We start from the raw sequence: 22056 nt of genomic DNA, 5'->3' as shown, positions 1-22056 counted from the left end.
ATGTATATCTCATATATGTACATGCATTGCTTGATATCATTCAAGTTTTATTACATCTGGTGAGTGCAAACATTCGTTCAATAAATCTTTCTTTGCCGTTTTCTCATTCATCCCTGTGGGATCATTCTCCTGTCCATGAATCTCATATTTTTTCCTGCCGACATTCCACTACCAAAGAAACACAGTATCAGTATCACTGACCTAAACAACTTAAGTATATTCAACAAAAGGAAGGCAGAAAATGTTAATGCTTTTCCATAATGCTAACGGTTCTCCTTTGGCATTTCCTCTGGATGAGGAGCAGCACTTAGTTACACTCAGTGCTCTTTAACTTGACAGCTTTCATGTTGTCCTCTGCACCAGAGAACTTCTGGTCAGTGCTGCTTCAGTGTGACCCATGGATCTCATGTCCGCTTATTTTTTCTTCTTAGAGACTTAGCTGATGAGAGGTGGAATATAGTTTATGATGGTTTATGGTACACTTAATCCCAAATTTGAGAGGATAATTTAGTGTCATCCCCCAGACACAGTCAGAACACTGAAATATTCACTGCAGTCAATATCGTGGTGTTAAAGTTCTAACAAATAGGTGAGAACAAACAAGACAAACTGTAGCCAATGCCAGACTCGGTCCTGACTTTTTTTTTTTTTTTTTTTTTTTATACAGTGTTCCCTTAGAAATCAGTGGGAATTCTTCTTACACTGTAAGCTTCTACTTTGAAATTTGTTCTCTGGGTTGGACTAAAAGGTGTATATTGTAAAGTAAAAATATTGCATCCATTGATTATGGTATCATAAAGAGCAGACTTACTGATTCACTCTGTGGTATTAGTGTAATAGCTATTGTGAAGGATCTTGGCAAATTGCTTATATCTTATGATCAATATGAGAAGCAATACATTCTGAATCATCAACTTCAAGGTCATGTAGTACAACACATCCTTCTGTGAAGTATATGTGTATGCATATATGTGTGTGTGTTTATCTAAGTACACATTTTTTTGTGTTTAGAAAACTGTTAACTACGGTCTATTCCATGTCTTAGGAAACATATTTCAGGATGGTACACCATGAGTAACAATAAACTTAGTTCATCAAAATGCTGAGTAAAACAGTGGCAGGCCTCATTTTTGTTCCTTTTTATTAAGGACCTTGATCTGAGGAAGTATTATTTATTAGACATTCATTGGGAAATTGATAGCATAATTTAACTTTTTATTAGCTAGTAAAACTGATAAGCAGTGCATAAAAAAATGGACCTTGTTATAAAGGGAATAATAATAATAAAAAAGGTTAATTTAAAGTTTTTTAAAAGGTCATCAGTGTAAAGACTTTTTAACATTGCCTTCTATGGTATGAACACATACCTTGAAGTTTTGCTTCTTTTGATAGTTTTGTTTATGTCTATTTTACAGCTGCTAAGTCTAGCACAGGATGGATTTGTACACTTTAAATGTTTTCAGCTTTTCAGTATCTTGAGATTAGTTCTACACCTGGTGTGAACATACATGACATATATTTTCTTTGAGCTTAAGCCCCGCTATAAGGTGTGGAGGTGAAATAATGAATGATGTGAGTATGCAATGATTGAACATTTAGTTGTGTAAATGGAAGACATTGTTCCTGATAAATGGGATCCAGGAAGAGGTATTGTGTATGTCTCTAATCTTGAGCCCTATACTGATTTTTAAAGGTGGGTGGGATGACTGTAGTACTTGTTCACTGCACTGTCTTTGGGCAGCCTTGGATATATGTGAGCAACTTAAAACCTCTTTTCCTGTCACCCTCCTCTGAATTGTGCAGAAAATAATCTTATTCCATAAATGGTTGTCTTCTTGGAGGACTAGAAATGAGGATATAAAAATCATGGATTTCATCCATGAAAACTTTTAGTTTCAGCATGCACCTGTTTCATAAGTCATTTTGAGCAAAATGGATAAAAATGGAAAATGCAGCAGTGAAGCTGGCCCAGATAGAAAATCCTTCCTCCAAGTCTGTAGAACAGCTGAGAATAATAGCCAGCATACTCATGCTTCTCTGTCACACTTGCGTAAAGCACTGTTCCCAGACAAACCTTTAAAATGAAACCCATCACTCAGATCCATCAATTAAAGAGCCTGTCAAGTTCACTTCCTCTAGTTGGTGGTGAAGTTTTGTATTAGTCTAACAGGAAGGATATATTTATTTAGCATACTACATCTGTACTTTTTAACTTTTAAGATAATGTAATTTTCTAAAACCCTGGTGATGTACCTGCAATAGTGGAGCTTGTGTGCTAAATCTAGTCAGCATAGCACCTAAATGAGGGACTTCATTGCTCCATGCAGTAAACACAGAGAGGCAGGTACCGCTGAGGAACATTACCGTGTTCCTGTGTGCTCAGTAATGAAACTCTGAGAGCTAAGCAAGAAGAAACAGCAGACGCAGCAGACACATGCTATTCTGTTCTGGTCCGTGTGATGTGCTTGATTTGAGAATTCACGCTAGCACCCAGATTAGTTGAGCCTATGCTCCATAAACTTCCTTAAAGTCACTGCAGAGAGAGAGGCACTTCAAGAGGTGCAAATTCTGCCTGTTGAGGCTTTGGGCTTGAAGATCCTTTGGTCAAGATTCTCAGTATCAAACCCTGATTTGGGTTCATCTGTAATACTTTTAATTAGTGTCATACATTATTCAGTGGGATTATATTTTCTCAGGTGTAGTAGGACATTCAAAATTGTTGACATTTGTTTCATTCTTGGATATGGGTACTGTGCTACTTCAGTGCCTCCGTTTTTCAGAGTTTACTTTTGCAGTGTTACTTAGACAAGGTTATAATTCTCTGTGATTATGTGTGAGCTGTTGTACCTATATGCTCTCAGTAAGTGCAGTACCACAGAGTACAAAGTCTGGAGAGACTGTTTTGAATGAAGAATGTTTATGGACTCTTTCCATGAAAAAAATGGCAAAAGAATGACACTGACTACTAGAACACTTTCTACATTATCTCTTAATTTCAGGGTAAACCTGCCATCTAGATTACCAAAAAAAAGACTGCATCACAGTGCCATCGCTAGAAAGAAAATGAATTTTTGTGCCGTAGGCTTTTGCAAAAAGGTTAGAGTAGTGTTACAGGCAGTAGTCAAAATAGACAGGCTTTGTTTTAAATACATTATTTAGATTTGTTAAGAGTACAGTGGATGATTTAATGTGATCACATTTGTCCTACAAAAATGACAGAAAGTGTCCATAATCTGAATTTTTTATTCATTCATAGGTATTGGTTAGCATAAGGCTTGTTAACAGGGCTGATATTGTTAGGTAGCAGTTGTTTTCAGCCGCGTACTTTGGCCTCCAGGTTTTCAAACCTGTCACAAGGATGAAGTAATGACACAGTTCTTTTTGCGTGGGATATAACTTACTTCCTGGTGGATGATAATTAGAAGTTTGGGTTATTATTTCTGCAGTTTAAAGACTAAAGCATATTGACAGGATCTAACAAAACAAAATTTCAGCATACCGATTCTCCTTTCCCATATGACCCCTAATGGACCAAAATTTACCCCAAATCTGCTGTTGAACCCAGGATCTTGCAGTGCAGATCTTGATACCCGTAGGAAGGGCACTTGTATGATGACTTTTTAAAGTCTGTTACATATGTAAATTGTTTTCAAGCCATTCTAGAATAAGTCAAGTCTTTCTAGAATAACAGTTAGTTTGATTGCAAAAAGGAAAACCTGAGAAGTTAAAAACACCGTTTACTTGTGCTGCTACATTATATCTACTTCTGATATATGCTTTATCTGCATGTTCCTTCAGACTGATTTCATGCTCCCTGCAGTGACATATTTTGCTAACACAACAGACTTGTTCCTTCCCGACATACAGCTTCTGGCTCCAACAAATGTCAGTAGCTTTTTAGACAAACCTGTGCTTTTTATTCCTGTCTTTCTCAAGAGAAGTATCAGCATCCCTCCAATAACATCTTTCCCCCTATGGCTATTCTGTTTGTTTTATAAACAGACTAGGTTTATTTTACATGTAGAGGCTGGTAAAGACATAGAAGGGTTTTTTTCTTCTTTCTGTTTTTTAACAGTTTTAAATATTTTTAGGAAAGAAATAGAGTAACAGCCGCTTCCTGACTTAAGCAAATAAGCATAGCTTTATTTAATCCTGAATTCATGCAGTTATTTCCTTTTTGTAACCAACAGAGGCCTCCAGAAGCAATTAACTAAGCCTGCATGAAGAGGAGTGAACAGGAGGCCCTTGGAGCTGCAGGTCCTCCTTGGAGGAGCTCCATGTAGTTGAGATTTGGCTCACACTGACTTACACAGTGGCAGAACTTACTTAAAGAGGAAGGACTCAAGTGCCTTGTTGTTTCTACTTATTTTTGACAGCATCGGTTATATGATTTCCATATTTGTAAGGTCTACTTTTAGGTGGCTGTCCAAAAAGAGACATGGAAACTCGATACAAAACCCTGGAAATTACTAGGCTAGGGGAGATGTTTATAATATTAATAAATCAACATTAGTTGGATTCATTTGGTTGATTGTTTTGTGCATATGCACTAAAGACATTTGTCAAAGATGGAAGCTGTGATCTCTGTCGGTGAAATGAGGGGTGCAAGGGTCACTGGCTCTCCTGGTGCTGCCGCTTGATGGATTTCCAGCCTCCACGCTGGGAATCACCAAGATGCTCCGCAGGAGACCTGGCAGGGCAGGGCCTGGCAGCCAGGGAGGCAGCGGGGCAGCCCCAGCCCCAGGCACCCGTCACCTCCCTAGGGACGTGCTGAGGCCGGGCCTGGTGGTGGACCTGACTTACGGGGCCCGTGGCCAGGCAGGGCAGGGCTGTGGGGAGCTGGGGACCAGCCCTGCTGCGGCCTCACTGGGGCAGGGGCTGATGGCCCTGGGGTGCAATGGGGTCCTGGGCTGTTGGCAGGGTGTGCTGGACAGGGACAGTGAGGCTTATTGTAGCCCTCATGGCCCTGACATAAATTTATCTTTCAATACTGTAATTCAGCCATGGTTTTCTTTTTCTTTTTGGTAAAATGCAGCATTTCAAATGTGTCAGTTTTGACCTGAGACTGCATAGGAATTCAGGAAATGACATTGCCATGTCCCAACCACGGGATCAGTATGAATCACTTTTTTAAGTAGTGTACCAAATAGGAAAATTTATTTAGAAGTAGGTTCATATACATAAATGCCTCGCTTCCACCTTTCTTTATACAACCTCAGCTTGATTTTTCAAGCCTTTTCTGGCCTGGAATTCCCCTTTGTACCAGTTCTACTTGAGAATTGCTTTCAGAAACTTAAATCTTGAAGTTTATTTTTACTGAACTTTGGGTTTGCATTTGTTTTTCTTTCTGTTATGTTTTTAGTAGTAAGATATAGGGGAAATGATTCATAATTATACAACAAAATATTAAGCAATTACGTACAACAGCAGTATCAGGTGCAATAAGTTAGGACATTAGTCTTATCTGGGAAAAAAAGAAATCTCAAAATGGGTCCTGAATGTATCTTGAATCTCCGCAGACTCTATTTTCTTTCCTGTGCAACTATTTAGAAGAGTAGGATCTATCTTAATTAAAATTTACTGCTTATTTCAGAATGGAAGGGCTGAAAGCTATTTTCCTATCCTCCTAATGTCTGTGCTGTTTATGTGCTTGAGATGGCTAAGTGGTAGTCTGAAAATTGCAATAAGATTAGTAATTACTAAGGGGACATAATGTACTGTTTCATCGCAGTGAAACTCTGAAAATACTTAAACTAACTCTTAAAAGGAGAAGGCATTAATCATGGTTGGTTTTTTTATTATTATTCATAAGTTTTACTTAACTGGGTTCTACATTGAGTTTTCCTTCATAAAATGAGCATGAAAAACACATCTTTTGAGCCCAAGTTTCTTCTTTTTACCACTAAAATCCAGAATCACTCCTTTTAACGTTGGGAAGCTACAGAGGTCCCATGGTAAGGTTGATTCCATCCAAATATAGCTCTGAAGCTGTAACGAAGTAAATCTGTGCAAAAGTTTTGAGTTTTGAAAAATTTGGTCTGCTGCTTTTTAACTATGGGTTACACAGTAAATTGGGATTATCCAAATTAGTTACTTTTTGTTTCAGACAGTGACGTTGGCCCTGTCTTCTTCTGACAGTATAATCATACCCTCAAGCAAAACTGGTAAAGACTGTTTTAAAAAGGTTGTCTAACTGTACTAGCATGAACAATTGCTTTGTGTAATCTGTTACTTAAACAGCCACAACGTTTGCTTCAATAGAAAGATACAAGGTCCTAAATGATAAATGAAGCATCTTGGAAACAAATGCTTTCAATGTCAATGACTTTAGCAATGGAAAAGGGAAATATTTCCAAGAACATATTCTATTAAAAAATTGAAATGCCCTTGTATTGCATAAACTAAGATTGAAACAATGTTCTTATTTGATAGTTATTCTGAAATTGTGCTGATTCATTGCAACAGTTTTTCCCATGCTGAGTTACAGAAGCTGAGCCAATTCTGGTCTGTTACTTTAGATTACAGATCTTTTTTTTTTTTTTTTTTTTTTTTTTTTTTTCTTCTTCTCAGAAGCTTTGTTGGAGTTGCTCTTTCTTATTTTATACTAGTTGGATTTCCACAAATTTTGCTATTGTAGCTTATAAGTGAGTGTGGTTCTTTGGGGCAAACCAATTCCTTGCCATAATCTTGCTTGTTCTGAACTAAAATTGAAAAAGAAAAGGTAATAGGACCATCTGAAAGTGGGTGATGTTCAGTGTAAGAGATCTTCTTTCAAGGACATTTTCTTTGAGAAAGGACATATAACATAAAAAAAATTCAAATTCCACTTAAATATATGCTTTTTATTTTTTAAAATTGAAATATGTTTAAATATTTGTTATTCAAGTTAACGTCAAACTGCAAATCATGAGCGACACTAAGTACTTAAATTCCCCCTTATTTCATTAGAAATTGTTGATATTCAGCCCTGCTCAGAAGTTGGCATGGCTCTGTCATCAGAAAGACTTCAATATTGTAATAGAAAACTACTGAATATATTCCTATGATCTGATTTTGAAACAACTCCTGCATTGTGTTCACTGACAAAAGAGTATCTGAATCTAGCCAAGATTTTTAATAATATCTAACTTGATGCATTTTGAACTAAAAGAGCTTGTGTTGCTAGGCATCAAATTGGTGATGCATGGAAAAATTGTTCACTGAAACTATAATATAAGCCTGCATGTACAATTCAGAAGTAGATTTTCTGGATGAGCATGAAATCTAAAACCCTGAAAAGACTCATATATTTAGATTAAGTTTTATTTTCATTGTACCCACTGATACCATGAGTTCATCATCTGATTTTATTTTTTTAAATGAATTTGAGGGAGTCTTCAGCTTTTCAGCATGAATAAATTAAAAATTCATAGTATCTATGACTTGCTTGCTGTAATCATTGTAGATAAGGCAGATTTTATTTTCTATTAGAGAACAGCAATATTTTCCTCCACAGAAAATTAAAATATTACTGCAAGTACTGCAAGTACTGTCACTGTCACTGTACTGTAATACAAAAACATTTACTATTTGAGAGTTTTACCTATGACAGACAGTACAGACCTTTCAAAAGCTTTATTATTTCATAGAATCATAGAATGGTTTGGGTTGGAAGGGACCTTAAATATCATCTAGTTCCAATTGCCCTGCCATGGAGAGACTGGAACCCACACCTTCCACTAGACCAGGTTACTCAATCCCCATCCAACATAGCCTTGAACACCTCCAGTGATGGGGCATTCACAACTTCCCTGGGAAACCTGTTCCAGTGTCCCACTAGCCTCACAGGAAATAATTTCTGCCTCATATCTAATCTAAATCTACCCTCTTTCAGTTTTAAACCATTACCCCTAATCCTATCACTACATTCCCTGATAAAGAGTCCCTCTCCATCTTTCCTCTAAGCACCTTCTAAGTACTGAAAGGCTGCTATAAGGTCTCCCTGGAGCCTTCTCTTCTCCGCGCTGAACAACACCAATTCTCTCAGCCTGTCCTCATAGGAGAGGTGCTCCAGCCCTCAGATCATTTCTGTGGCCCTCCTCTGGACCCGCTCCAACAGGTCCGTGGCCTTCTTATGTTGAGGGCTCCAGAGCTGGACGCAATACTCCAGGTGGGGTCTTACCAGAGTGGAGTAGAGGGGCAGAATCACCTCCCTTGACCTGCTGGCCACGCTTCTTTTGATGCAGCCCAGGATATGGGTGGCCTTCTGGGCTGCGATCGCACATTGTTGGCTTATGTTGAACTTCTCATCCACCAACACCCCCAAGTCCTTCTTGGCAGGGCTGCTCTCAATCTATTCTCCCCCCTCTATTTGTGCTTGGGATTGCCCCAACCTAGGTGTAGGACCTTTTTCTTGGCCTTGTTGAACTTCATGAGGTTTGCACAGGCCCACTTCTCAAGCCTGTCTAGGTCCTTCTGGATGCCACAATTTCTCAAATATGATGGATAGCGATTTAGCAACTTCATCCAGTTCCCTCAGGACCCACAGATGCATCTCATCACGGCCTTCAGGTTCCTCAGGTGGTCTTGAACCTGGTCTTCTACAGTAGGTGGTACCTCATTCTTCCAGTCGCTGCCTTTGCCTTCTGCAACTTGGGTCGTGTGGCTAGAGCACTTGCTGGTGAAGACTGAGGCAAAGAAGTCGTTGAGTACATCAGCCTTGCCCATGTCCTGGGTGACCAGGTCTCCCATTTCCGTCCAGAGACGCCTACATTTTCCCTAGGCTTCGTTTTCTTGCTGACATACTTGTAGAAGCTTCTCTTGTTGTCCCTGTTACCCCTGGCCCGATTTACCTCTGTCTGGGCTTTAGCTTTCTTAACCCGATGCCAGGCTTTTTAGACAATTTCTCTGTATTTCTCCCAGGCTACCCATCCTTGCTTCCATCCTCTGTAGGCTTCCTTTTTCTCTTTGAGTTTGTCCGAGAGCTCCTTGTTCATCCACGCAGGCTTCCTGGTAATTTTGCCTGACTTCCTCTTTGTTGGGATGCATCACTCCTGAGCTTGGAGGAGGTGATCCTTGAATATTAGCCAGCTTTCTTGGGCCCCTCTCCCCTCCAGGACTTTATCCCATGGTTCTCTGCCAAGCAGATCCCTGAAGAGGCCGAAGTCTGCTCTCCTGAAGTCCAGGGTAGTGAGCTTGCTGTGCACCCTCCTCACTGCCCTAAGGATCTCAAACTCCATCATCTCATGGTCATTGCAGCCAAGGCTGCCCTTGAGCTTCACGTTCCCCCCCAGCCCCTCTGTTGGTGAGCACCAGGTCCAGCATAGCACCTCTCCTTGTTGGCTCCTCTACCGCTTGGAGATGGAAGTTATCATCAGCGCATTCTAGGAACATCCTGGATTGCTTATGCCCTGCTGTGTTGTCCCTCCAACAGATATTGGGGTGGTTGAAGTTCCCCATGAGGACTAGGGCTTTTGATTGTGAGGCTGCTCCTATCTGTCTATAGAGGGCCTAATCCGCTCAGTATTCCTGGTCAGGTGGCCTGTAGCAGATCCCCACTGTAATTTTACCTGTCCCTGCCCTGCCATAAGCTCTCCGTTGGGTCCTCATCCATCCCCAGGTGGAGCTCCATGCACTCCAGCTGGTCCTTGACATAAAGGGCGACATCCCGTCCTCCTCTCCCCTGCCTGTCCTTCCTAAAAAGCCTGTATCCTTCCATTCAAATACTCCAGTCATAGGAGCCATCCCACCATGTCTCTGTGATGCTAATAAGATCGTACCGCTGCAGGCGTGCACTCATCTCTAACTTCTCTCCATGCTATGTGCGTTTTTATAGAGGCGTTTAAGTTTGGCCCCGTTGGAGCTGACTTACTGGCTGGAGTGGGTGGAATTCCTTTGTGCTTCACTCCAGGTGCTCTCCTGCTGACCTGTTACCCTTCTCCAGGCTCTGGGCACCTATTGCTGGCACTGGCATCAAACTGGTAGGAGTGGAATGGATTGCGGTTCCCCTCCCCCAGCAACTCTAGTTTAAAGTCCTCTTCACAAGCTTGACAAGCCTTGGACCAAAGATGCTCTTCCTCTTTTGTGTCAGATGGACCCCATCAGCCCCCGGTAAACATTATTTCTTAACGCGTGTCCCAAGGTGTAAGTAGCCGAACCCCTGGCTGTGGCACCAGTCCTGTAGCCATTTCTTGACTCGACAGATTCGACTGGCCTTTTCAAACCCCTTCCCTTTGACCAGGAGGATTGATGAGAAAACTGCCTGCACTCCAGAGTCCTTTACCACTGTTCCCAGGGCTCTGTAATCCTTCTTGATGCTCCTTTCTGCAATGACATATAGTTGACAGAGGGCTCTTAGTAATACACATAAAAAATGCCATTTAGTTTTACACTTTTCAAAAACACACTCTTTTCTCTCAAGAATGTAAGTACTAAAGAACTTTTAAAAAAATAATAGTTTTACCTTGAGCTATTTCCTGCACCATTTGCTAAATATGTGTACCTGAACTCACCGATTCCTGCAGACTTCCGTGAAAGTCCAAGAGCAGTGTCAGAAGTGATCACAATGGGACTTCATTGAGAAAATAGCAAGATAGGTGCTGAGTACAGCAATTACTGCATACAAGTCCTTGGGTGCAAGCTAGAAGCCAAAAGCCTAATCCTGTTGTATTTGGAATTTTAACGGTTGTGGGGCGTTTTGGTTTTGGTTTAGTTTGACTTAAATTTTTAATTCAGAATCCTGGAGTTTTCCTTTTTCCTGAAAGAATTCCATATAGAAGCATGTGTGCTTGTGGTGGGAGAGAGAGGGGACATATCAATTGGCATTTTAAGAATGTAGTGCAACATTATAGTAGAGCATTAAAGAACCTGAACCTTTTCTGTTTAGTAACCAGATGGTGGCAACACAAAAATCAAATAACATCCAGTGATGTCTTAATTACTAAAATAAACTTATAAGATAAATATATATAAAATATGAAGTATTTATATATATATAATAAATATTAAAACAATAACAACTGCAAAGAAATGCCCACTCATTTACTTGGAAAACTGGATGACGGTAACTCTGAAATAATCTTTATTTGTGATCCATAAAATAATAAAAAAATATATTTATTTTTTCTTGGAAGAAAGACTTTCAGGCAAGGCTAGAATGAATCAGAGTTCTGTGCTGATGCTTGCCTTCTTTTTTTTTTTCCCCCCCAAGATTATTTAATTCTGGTTGGAAGGTGAATTGCATTGTATACTGCAAGTACATAAATACGATCTACTGAAAATATGGAGGCTTTCTGACTGTTCCGTAGACTGTGGCTCTTAATCTCTCGACTGGAAATGCTCCAGTGAAACTCCACTCGTTGCTGCCTTGAGATTTTTTTCTCTGTGCTTGGGAGTGTAGAGTGTTCAGACGCTCCCAGATGAATGGCCTTTTTTCATTAATATCTTTGAAAGCGGTCACTATGTCAACTTCCCTGAAAATGAAAGGTATCCTAATTCTTGATACTTCGAACTTAAAAAAAGTATGTTCCTTTTGTGCCATCATTTTGTACCTTATGTTTCTAGATTAAACTGTTAAAAAGCAAAAATAGCATACATGTAATCTGAGTAAAGTACTCCTGTAGACTTACCCTCTACTTCATGAGAGACAGAGAGGACATGCTTTACAACAGGATGAGTCTCTCTCTGGACGTGGGCCTCCATAACCTTAACTAATACTTCTCATACTTTACAGCCATCTAAAACCAAGTAACACTGGATGTACACTATGTTGCAGTGCTCAGTACACTTGCAATCTTTGTACCCTGTGACGCAAGGAAGTATTTATTCATATATGTGGGAAGAACTGCTGCAGTTCTACAATAACTTTTAGTTTTTTTCTGCTATGGAAACAAGAATGGCAACAAAGAAATGATCTTTAAAAAAATAATCTATGAAATGTTTCAAAAATCTTTCCAATTTTCCCTTATTTTTAATAGCTGCACGAAATTCCTTAGTGTGACTTTATCTTTGTATAGCAATTGCTCTCATTTAGTTATCCCAGTTTTTTAAATTCATCAAAAAAACGAGGTCACTATGCCTGGAAGAAATCATCATCTCTAAACAAAATAAACAGCTGAAAACAATCATAAAAAACCCCAAATAATCCAGCTGGCTCAAAAGGAACCTATGCAGAACTAAAACTGGACAGGTCCAAAAGCAGAAAATATTATCTATAGGTGTTTTTGTCGATAGTCAGTGCTTGCATACCCTGGAAAGCTTTTTGTTTCACAAATTATCTTGACATAAAGCTTCATTGTTCTTTTTTCTCTGAATATAGTCCTTATTCACCTTCCCTGTGCTGTAAAACTGGTTCTTTTCCTCTGAAATGGGGGTTTTATATAATGATCCACCTAGATTATATGATTTACCATATATTTAATGAAAGTAACAATAGCATAAGGACTTACGGATAGTGGAGAATACGGCAACCCATGCTCTCAGGAACACTTACACATATCATATTTATGCTTCCACTTTTTCTTTGGTTTCCATTCAATTTCTATTCTCAATGCAGGACCGTAATCATGATGTTCAAATGCCTAAGGGGTCAAGATCTAAATACACCTCTGATTATGTCTTTTTTACATGATCTACTAAGACAGCTGTATTCCTTGGGAGCAATACATCTCCTGCAACCCAGAATGAAATATATTAGTGATGGGGGAAAAAAAGAATGTGGGGTTTTTTTTCAGTTCAACATGTTTTAGTGTAGCTGGATTTCCCTTGTCCTTATCTGGAAAATCACGTGCCACTCTTTCTTGCTAAACCTATGCTTTGTAATCCAAGATTTCAGAGAAAACAAAATAAAAATCAGCATATAATAAAGTAAAAATCCTCTCATCAGTATGTTTGTCCTAAGATGTTTTTTGTTAATAGAGTGAGTGGAAAAGAGTAGAAACCCAGGACTGACTGTAGCTCATAAGTCTAGTTGCCAGCAGCCATGAAGCACTATGGTGATAGTGTTCACTATCATGGATATCATATCTGTATTTATAAATGCCTAATGTGTATTACTTATATATATGTCATATATTTGCATGAAGTTGTAGGATACCTTGTTGCATATTCATCTTCAAGATCCTGTTTTACCATGTTGTAATTCACTGCAGTGTAGGAGTCACAGCAAGATAAAATTTAGGTTGTTTGGCAGTGAACCAGTCACAATGCTGTTGACAGCCTACAATATTTTGCTATTCTGACAGTTTCAAAACAGTATATGCACACTCGGAAGCATTGAAAGCTGGTTCTTGGAAGAATATATTGGGTAAACTTGTATTCTGATGGAAAAAAACACAGTATACGGAAATATCATTACACTTTTAGAGTTAAATTAAATGCCATTCATTTATGTTTTGGGGGTTTTCGTGTGTGTGTGTTTTGGTTTGGTTTGGTTTTTTTCTTAATTTTGATGTTAAAATAGATTTAAAATTTCTCCTTTTTTCTTGTTCTTTTTCAATATTTCAACAGTGTAAAAATAATTTACTGTAAATATCATTTAAACTGCATGACCTTTTTTATAAATACAATACTGCATTTGGTCCAATCTTATTTTTTTATGAAAACAAAATATAGTAAGCTTGTGATTTGAAGATATATTTTTGCACCTATTCATTTGAAGTTTTCCAATTGATTGTCTACAAAGACAAAATCCAATAGAAATTATATTTACAACTGTACCATAAAATCCAGAAATGATATGTTATACAAAGTGATAGATGGGATTTTTTTTGCGTCTTACTACACATTGAAATTCAATGATGTATCTCTCTTGCTTGAAAAAGGTAGTATTTTGGTATACCGGTAGCCCACTATTGGTTGTACCAGAGGAATTGAATCATTTTAAATGTGTAACATTTATTTCAGACTAATATTCCTCATAAAATATTTTTTTTTGTTTTGCCCCTCTGAGCACGGTCACAGTTCAGAATTAGGTGGTGTGGATTTCCTTAGTATTCAGGGAAAGCCACATATGTTGGAGAAGTCAATAAAAAGCAAACAATGGTACTGAGCTAGCAGGGCAGTGCCATTTTACTGTCATTTGCAGGATGGTTACGTAGTAAATTTGGTAAAAGACAAAAGACCAACTACTTCAGATATGAGTCAGGTGGAGACTGAATTGCCATTCAGTTTAAATGAGGCAAGAGCCAAAGGGCTGACAGTCTGGTCAAACACGGGCGTACTTTGAAAGACTTTTTGTTTCAAAAACAACACACAAAGCAGTTAAGACTTCATTATATTTATGGACACATGGAGGTTTTTTTTTTTGTTTTCCATATACTTTATCATTTCTTTTCTGAAAGTATGTAGAGCATACCATTTAAATTGCATTACTGTGAAAGCAGATTGATCCCTTACTTAGCCGACATAAGTAAAAGCAACCTGTGTGACCTCAGCTCTCTGGCTTTTATGGAACAATAATCATTTTCTGACAGAACCAGTTTGCAGGGTTTTCATATGTCCACCACAAAGAAAAATTGTATGTCATCTCGGTTTTATTATATCCATCAGCTGGCTGCCCATTTGTTGTGGAGTGTCTGCTGTGACATAGGGCCATGACTCTATTCGGCTGTAATAGATTGCCTGTAGTGCATTCAGTGACTCTGGTACCTGTTGCTGGTTCTTTTTCCAGGTCAACTGGCTGCAGGTACATGTGAGATTGTTACTTTGGACAGAGATAGCAGTCAGCCCCGAAGGACTATAGCCCGACAAACAGCTCGCTGTGCATGTAAAAAAGGACAGATTGCCGGTACAACAAGAGCAAGGCCAGCCTGTGTTGATGGTAAGAAACAAAGATCTATTCAATCAGTTTCTGCCAATACAAGAGTGGTGTAAACTGGTAGTGTCTCATAAAAAAATAAAAGCTTGATAGAAGAAATTTTCATGTGTCCCAACTAACAATGGCAATACCATTGAAATTCCTCAAAAGGGTATTACTGGCTAATAGTATAGATATTTCAGTTACATTTTTTTAATTGGAATTTTCACTTTTGTTTTAGCTTGATATGCAGTTGAATGTTAAGGGCATGATGCTGTTGTATTTTGCATGTGATGACAGCATCAGCAGTGGAATGGCATTCTTTTTTCCCCTACTTTTTATTCCTTATAACATTAAAAAAACACTGCAAAAGAGCCTTAGAGGTTTTATGCCACTGAGAAGCTAATGTGACTGCTCCTGTGTGATACTTAATGTTGTTGAAGAAAACACTGATACTATAGTTGGAATAATGTATCTGAATATACCTCACATGTGCAGCATTCCTTCTTTCCTTAAAATGAGGATTCTGTATGATTCACTGCAGATGCAGTGATAGCACACAGCTGGAAAACTGCTGACATACAGGGAGGTATGAAAATGCTTCACTTTGAAATGATTTTTTAAGACAAATTAATTTCTGCGTTACAGCTAAATAAGATGTTAACAATGGGACAATCTTCAAGACAGGTCTGCCAGTGCAGCGCTCTTAGCAAGCGTTCATATTAAAAGTAAAATTGAAGACCTATTGAAAATAGTTGATGCGAAATGTTATGTTTTGATCTAGGCTCAGCTAACAAAAGTAAAAAGATGCTTATGTATAGAACTGTAATAAATTCACAGATTGCCTTTGAATACTGACTGGTTTGAGTCCTCAAATAAAAATATTGCTGAGAACACCCTACTGTTGCCTCGGAATTTAGTCTTACCAGTCATTATCAAAGAAGACAGCTCAAAGGAGATTTCAGAGCCTACCCACAAAGTTAAATATAGAACATCATGCACATTCTATTTTTGCATTTTCCTTTCACTGTTTTTGGTACTCTGTAATACAGTTTCTTAGCTGTCTCTTTCGTAATGTGATACTATATCCAGTAATTCTTTTCTTTCTTGTTTTATTGTAAGATCATAAGACTTAATTGCTTAAGAAAGGAATGATTTTGTTGTGTCATTTATAGCTGTAACTTTAGCAAAAATACTTGTTAGCAATTAAAAAAAATCAACATATGTTTCTTATTTTAAAACAGCAAAGTTCTAAGGGAAAATAGGAGTTTTGCATCATCTGATGGGAGCTAAATATAATTTTTCCTGAGTCAGTTATGGACTGTGGTGAGATCCATTTGCTGTATCTTGGGTATCCAAAGTTAGTTGTCTAACCTAGTAACTCCAGTTTTTCTTAAACCCAATGGAGAGCAAAAGGTACCTTCTCGGAGTAATTTATCTTATCCCAAATGCATAAGATAAATCAGATGTAGCACTATGGTACTCACGGTTTCCCTGCCTTGCCTTAAGAAACCTGTGGTGATGACACTTAAGATAGCCAGAATGTACGTGTCAGTAAGAAGACATGACTACACCTCATCCTCCAATTGCTATATTATCTTGGTTTCCAAGTATGGAAGGTTTGAGGTCATTTAACATTTGAAAATATTTTTATTTATTTTATTGGGAACTCATGAAGAAGGGCTATTTCAAATTCAGCTTTTGCTTTCAATGTGCTTGATCATCATTTTGTGAAAACAGAGAACTGGATGACAGGATCAATGGTTAGGTATTGTGTAATCAGAAAGCATTCTTTATGTAGTATTCCACTCTTGAAAAATAAGTGGGAAGTTCATCAGTTGAAAATAGAGCTTCCCATTAACTTATGTGTCCATGTATTATCATTCATTTTTTAAAGCTTTTCTACATAGTTCTAATAAGATTTAATAGCACGGTTCTTTATTATTTTTTGAAATGTTTATAGTTAGGATGTCGAGCCCTTTGCTAAGAATGAGAACTGCAAGATGCACAGGACATGCTACTTTGCTTTATGGACACTGTTAGTGAGGTTTTGTGATCAAAGCTCAAAAAGGTTAATGATAGCTAAAACTGTATATCAAGTTCCCAAATTAAAAAGAAGGCACAAGCCAAATCTTTGATCTATAGGGTTTATTCCTGAATGAAGTTAAAAAACACAGTTTTGCATACCATAAACACAGTTATATTGGAAAGAATAAATGAGTACTTTATCTTGTCTCTAATCTTCTGCTTGCAAATAAAGCTGGCAGATAAAGTGGCCACTGAGTAACAAATATCCATCTGTGAATTTACCAGGTACATGGTTTAGAGAACCCACACTGATTTTTTTCCGTACTGTTTCTATTCTTTTCTAGAATAAAGTGTTTCAAACACAGCTACTAAATGCTTTCTTCTGGACATGAAATCTACATAAAATTATGTCTGACAAAAGCTCATTTTGTTTCTGATATTGTCAAATGATGTTGTTTTAGGAATACAACCACCAATTTTTTCTTATTTTTTTTTTCCAATAAGAAAGGGTATTTTCACCTATGGAAATCTTCCATCTGGCAGACATCCCATTCATTTTTTTTCTTATAAATCCCATTTTCCAAACAAATAAATAAATCCTTCTCTGACCTTTCTTAAATGGGACATAGAGAGTGCTTTTGCAAATTTTCTTTATATTATAGTTGACGTTAAGAACGTAATTGCTATTTGGGCTTTCATTTCTGCTATCAAAGAGAAAACAATCTCATTGGGCAGTGTTTTTGTTTTTTGGGTTTTTTTTAATGTCAGTTTGCTTTCCAAAGATTTGGTTCTTTTAGTTTTATTCTTTATACAGTCTTGATTTTAATGAGATTAGTTTTGAAGCAAAGGTAGCAAAATTAGACCTTAGACCTTCAATAATTAATGCAAAGTCATTTGTGAAGGAAGCAGGCACAGTAAACATGACCTGCTAACCTACTACCAAGAAACATTAGCTAACAATTGTGTTACAGCTTCTGTCAAGGGAGCGTTTTGAAGATTCAGTATGAAAGCTGGTAATTTTACAACCTTAAAATGCATCATGTTGTACCTGGCTACCATTTGTTCATTGTTTAATGGAGAGAAGTGTCTTAGAATATATGCAGTTATGCTGTATATTTCCTGGAGCTCTGAAATGCAAGTGTCAATTATTGCAGCAAAAAGAGTAAGTAGTTTAAGGGCTCTTAAACCTCACAAGCATTGTCTGAGATTGCACTTGTCAACGTAGCTCTTAGAGTAAGTCCTGAGTTGATTACCAAAATCCACTGTGATTTCCGCTGCTAAGGTGTTTTCCTAAGAAATGCAAGATAGTGTATGTCAGATAGATAAAATTGGAATTCTTAAAAATGAAAATGCAGTGTTTAGGGCTTGGTCCTTGAAGAGCAGAGGTTTTCTTGAAATGTTTCCCTGTGATGGAGAGTGCTGATTTACTCTTTGTTTTTTTCTAGCAGTCTTTAAGTGTGGGAGATGGTTAATGTAATCTGAAAAAATAGCATCAATATTCATCCTGATTTCAAGCTTGATTTAGTGTTGATTGCTTCATTCCTAGACCTACAGAGTCATAATGTATATTTGGTATGTTTGGTTGTGATGTAATTTTTATTCATGAATGTAGGTTTTGTGATATCATGACAGTAGTTTGCCTGCACTTTTAGTTATATTATTTACAACTAGTATTCCCTAGTCCCTTTTTTGAGATCAAATTCCATAGCAATGACCTCAGTTGCATTACTTTGATAAGATACTCTATTTCAATATAGCATCTGGTTTATCACCAGAGTGATTTCCCTGTGTGTCAGTCAAGCTTCATCAGTTTTTTCAAGCTGGAGCCTGTGAGAGATTGAAAGATAGCAATTATTCTCTATTTTTGTCCAGTACCTTCGCTAATTTAAACTTGTTTTAAAGCAAGTTACAAAAAGTCTTTGATAACAGTTTGTGTACACATGCATCCATGGTTTGCGTTCTTTCACAAGAAGTTTATCTGTCTAAAAATAAAATTTGCTATGCCAAAGCGTTTCATAGAATACAAGTATATTAACCTGAGAAGAGTGGGATAATCATTTAAGTGTTTAATAGATTCCAATAATTCTGTCCAATATATATTTATAGCTCAAAAATAAACAACAATTTTCTCCAGAAAATAGAAACAGTTGATGAGAAGAAAGATGGTATGAGAGAAGTGGTTTAGTTGCTTGAGAAAATCAGGATGGCAATCTTTTAATTGCTTACCTGAATTCTGTGATTAGAGATTCTGCTCTGGGTTTGAGTTCTGGCTACTTTTATGTCCACAAAGTGCTATAAGAAATCCCAGGACATTGATCCTGGTATCCAAAATTCCTAAATTTGGTGTAGCTGGAGCTCAGGTAATTGAATTCAAAATGCTCAGATAATTTATGTTGTGAATCAAAGTCTTCTTTTTTCTTTTTTTTTTTTTAATTTTTACTTTTTTAAAGATTTAATAAAGTGTTATTTTTTTGTGAGCATTGTAACAATACTATTTTCTATAGAATCTTAGTTGGTATAATTTGTTCATACATTATGATTAACGTGCTCTTCAGTTGGCATTGATTGATTTTGTTTAACACAGAAACTCAGGATCCACAAGGATGCCACATTAGTTTAGATCAATAATTCCCTGCTCTTCTCATTATCTCTAGGAGTCTATGGGGAGGTGTAGGGGTCAGAACTGGTCATTAATAGAATCCTAGGTCATGCACTTGAAACAAGACTGCCTAATACCTGGAAAGCTTCATCCTTCTAAAGTGTCTTATCCATACTGGGGGGGGCGGAAAGAGGACTATAATGATTGTAAAAAACGGGAATTGTAGCTTTTACATTTAGAATATTTTGTACATTTGTTAACATGCTATTTATATTATTTTATCCTGGGTTTATAGCAGATATTTGCAAATATTTCCTCACTGTACATATTATACATTTAACTTTTTTGCATTTAATATATGTCAATTTAAAACAAGTAAAACCAAATGGCAAAGCAGGATGGATATGAAGGAGACTGAACAATACTACACAGATATTTTGCTGGACCAGAAGCAGTGTACTATATAGTGGAGAAGATTTAAGTTTAGGAGGAGAGTGGGACTATTTGGACATGAAAATGATCAGAGGACTGGAACACCTCCCTTGTGAAGAAAGGCTGAGAGAATTGGGGTTGTTCAGCCTGGAGAAGAGAAGGCTACAGGAAGGCCTTATTGCAGCCTTTCAATGTATGAAAGAGGCTTATAAGAAAGACACAGAAAAACTTTTTAACAAGGCCTGTTGTGACAGGACAAGGGGCAATGGTTCTAAATAAAAAGAGGGTAGATTAAATTGGTCATAAGGAAGAATTTTTTTACAATGAGGAGGGTGAGACAGCTGTGGTGGAACACATTGTTCCATGAACAATAGAGAAGTTGTGAATGTCCCATCCCTGGAAGTGTTGAAGGCCAGGTTGGATGGAGCTTTGAGCAGCCTGATCTAGCGAAAGATGTCCGTGCCTGTGGCACAAGGGTTGGACTAGATGGTATCTAAAGGTCCCTTCCAATCCAAACCATCCTACGATTTTATGATTCCATTTGACCTTGGGCAAATGGTTGCTTTGCTTCCTGCTCCAAACTGTTAAGGATGACATGTGACATTCCAAATCAAATTGGGTAATAGTTCTTTTCTAAATAATATCACAAAGTTGGTAAAATCTTATAAACATGCTCCCATAAAATACATTTATTCTCTTTGGTCATGAATGTCAAATGTCAGTTAGAGATTCCTCTTTCTGAGGAAGAAATGCCACTGTTCCACCCCAAGACAGAAAGTGAGCGTCACAAAACAAACATATCAGTAGCTGCAGCATCAATGGCAACATTGATGTGTCTATAAGAAATACAGGGAGGTAAGTTAGGTTTCCTCTCCTGACTGAGAATCCATAACAGGAATAACCAAAGATGTGACAAAAAAGCAACCAATCAATGAAAAAAAAAAAAAACAACACCAAAACCTGCTTAGGAAGGTAACAAGCAGATCAATAACTACCCTAAAAGAATAATTTCATCAAGAACAATAGGTAAGGGCTTCACTATGTTATAGTGTCTGGTACCTAAACTCAAATGACTGCAGCCCAACCTCAAATGCTTGTGTGGAGTTTTGGGTACCTCAATATAAAAAGGACATCAGGACAAGGGTCCAGAGGAGGGCGACCAAGATGATGAAAGGTCGTGAGGGCAAGGCTTATGAGGAGCAGCTAAGGTCACTTGACTTAGTCCGCTTCGAGAAGTCGCAGTCTACAACTTCCTGAAGGTGGCCAGCGGAGGGGGAGGTACTGATCTCCTCTCTCTGATGACCAGCGATAGGGCATGAGGAAATGGGTGTGAAGCTGCATCAGGGGAAGTTCAGATTGGACACTAGGAAAAGGTTCTTCAGTGAGAGGGTGGTTGGTCACTGGAACAGGCTCCCCAGGGAAGTGGTCATGTCACCAAGCCTGTCAGAGTTCAAGGTCTTAGTCATATGGTTTACTTTTAGGTAGTCCTGAGAGGAGCAGGGAGTTGTACTCGATGATTCTTAGGGGTCCCTTCCAACTTTAGATATTCCATGACTGTGTGATTCTGTGATTGGATGTGGCATAAAGATCCAGACCAAGATTTTGCATAATGCTATTGTTTTCCACAGAATAATTCATCTGTTAGCAGTCAGGTAGCAGACAGTGAGTACTGGCCGCAGCTAGAAATGGGTTTATCGGTTCTCAGGCTGAGTACATTTTTTTTTTTTTTTTTAGGGATCAGCTGCTTCCTAATGGCAAGTAGATCTATAGATCTGCTTCCACAATCTAAGAATGTTTATGGAGTAACAAATCAGGGATGTAGCGGAATTACGTTTAAATAATTATGTAGTGAATTGGCAGATTATTTTCTAGAAGATTCTGAAGAATTATACACCACAGACTGAGAGGAAACACTTTGGATATATAAGAGAAATAGATCTGGGATAAAAGTAAATAAAATGTAATTGAAGATAAAATACTTTTCTAAGCCTTGTGCCTATAACAAAGTGACCAAACTGAAATTACCTTTCACTCATATGCATCCTTCTTTGAGGTTAAACCAAGCATCAATACACCATTTCAGGTTAAGTGATGGCTGCCTTTCTAAATGATAGTGCAGGGAAATATTTAGGAAAGCAGAATTTAATTATGTGATTTGGAAGGTAGCCAGGAACCAGGGGTTAACACTGGTACTGTTGCAAAGAGTGCTGAGAGAACTTTAATT

The 22056-nt window shown here is 37.9% G+C and overlaps 1 protein-coding gene across 1 annotated transcript in view; it reads left to right on the top strand.

Annotated features, from left to right (window-relative positions):
- The window catches only part of FAM19A5 (family with sequence similarity 19 (chemokine (C-C motif)-like), member A5), a 366191-nt gene that overhangs the window by 227530 nt on the left and 116605 nt on the right, over positions 1-22056 (top strand). The window contains exon 2 of the mRNA XM_009883214.1: positions 14648-14797. Within this exon, the coding sequence (XP_009881516.1) occupies positions 14648-14797 (150 nt within the window). The remainder of the gene's footprint in view (positions 1-14647; positions 14798-22056) is intronic.

This window comes from Charadrius vociferus, unplaced genomic scaffold (assembly GCF_000708025.1).
Source record: "Charadrius vociferus isolate BGI_N301 unplaced genomic scaffold, ASM70802v2 scaffold363, whole genome shotgun sequence".
Lineage (NCBI taxonomy): Eukaryota > Metazoa > Chordata > Aves > Charadriiformes > Charadriidae > Charadrius > Charadrius vociferus.
Note: the sequence above shows the minus strand (reverse complement) of the source record. Positions and strands in the feature narration are given on the sequence as shown.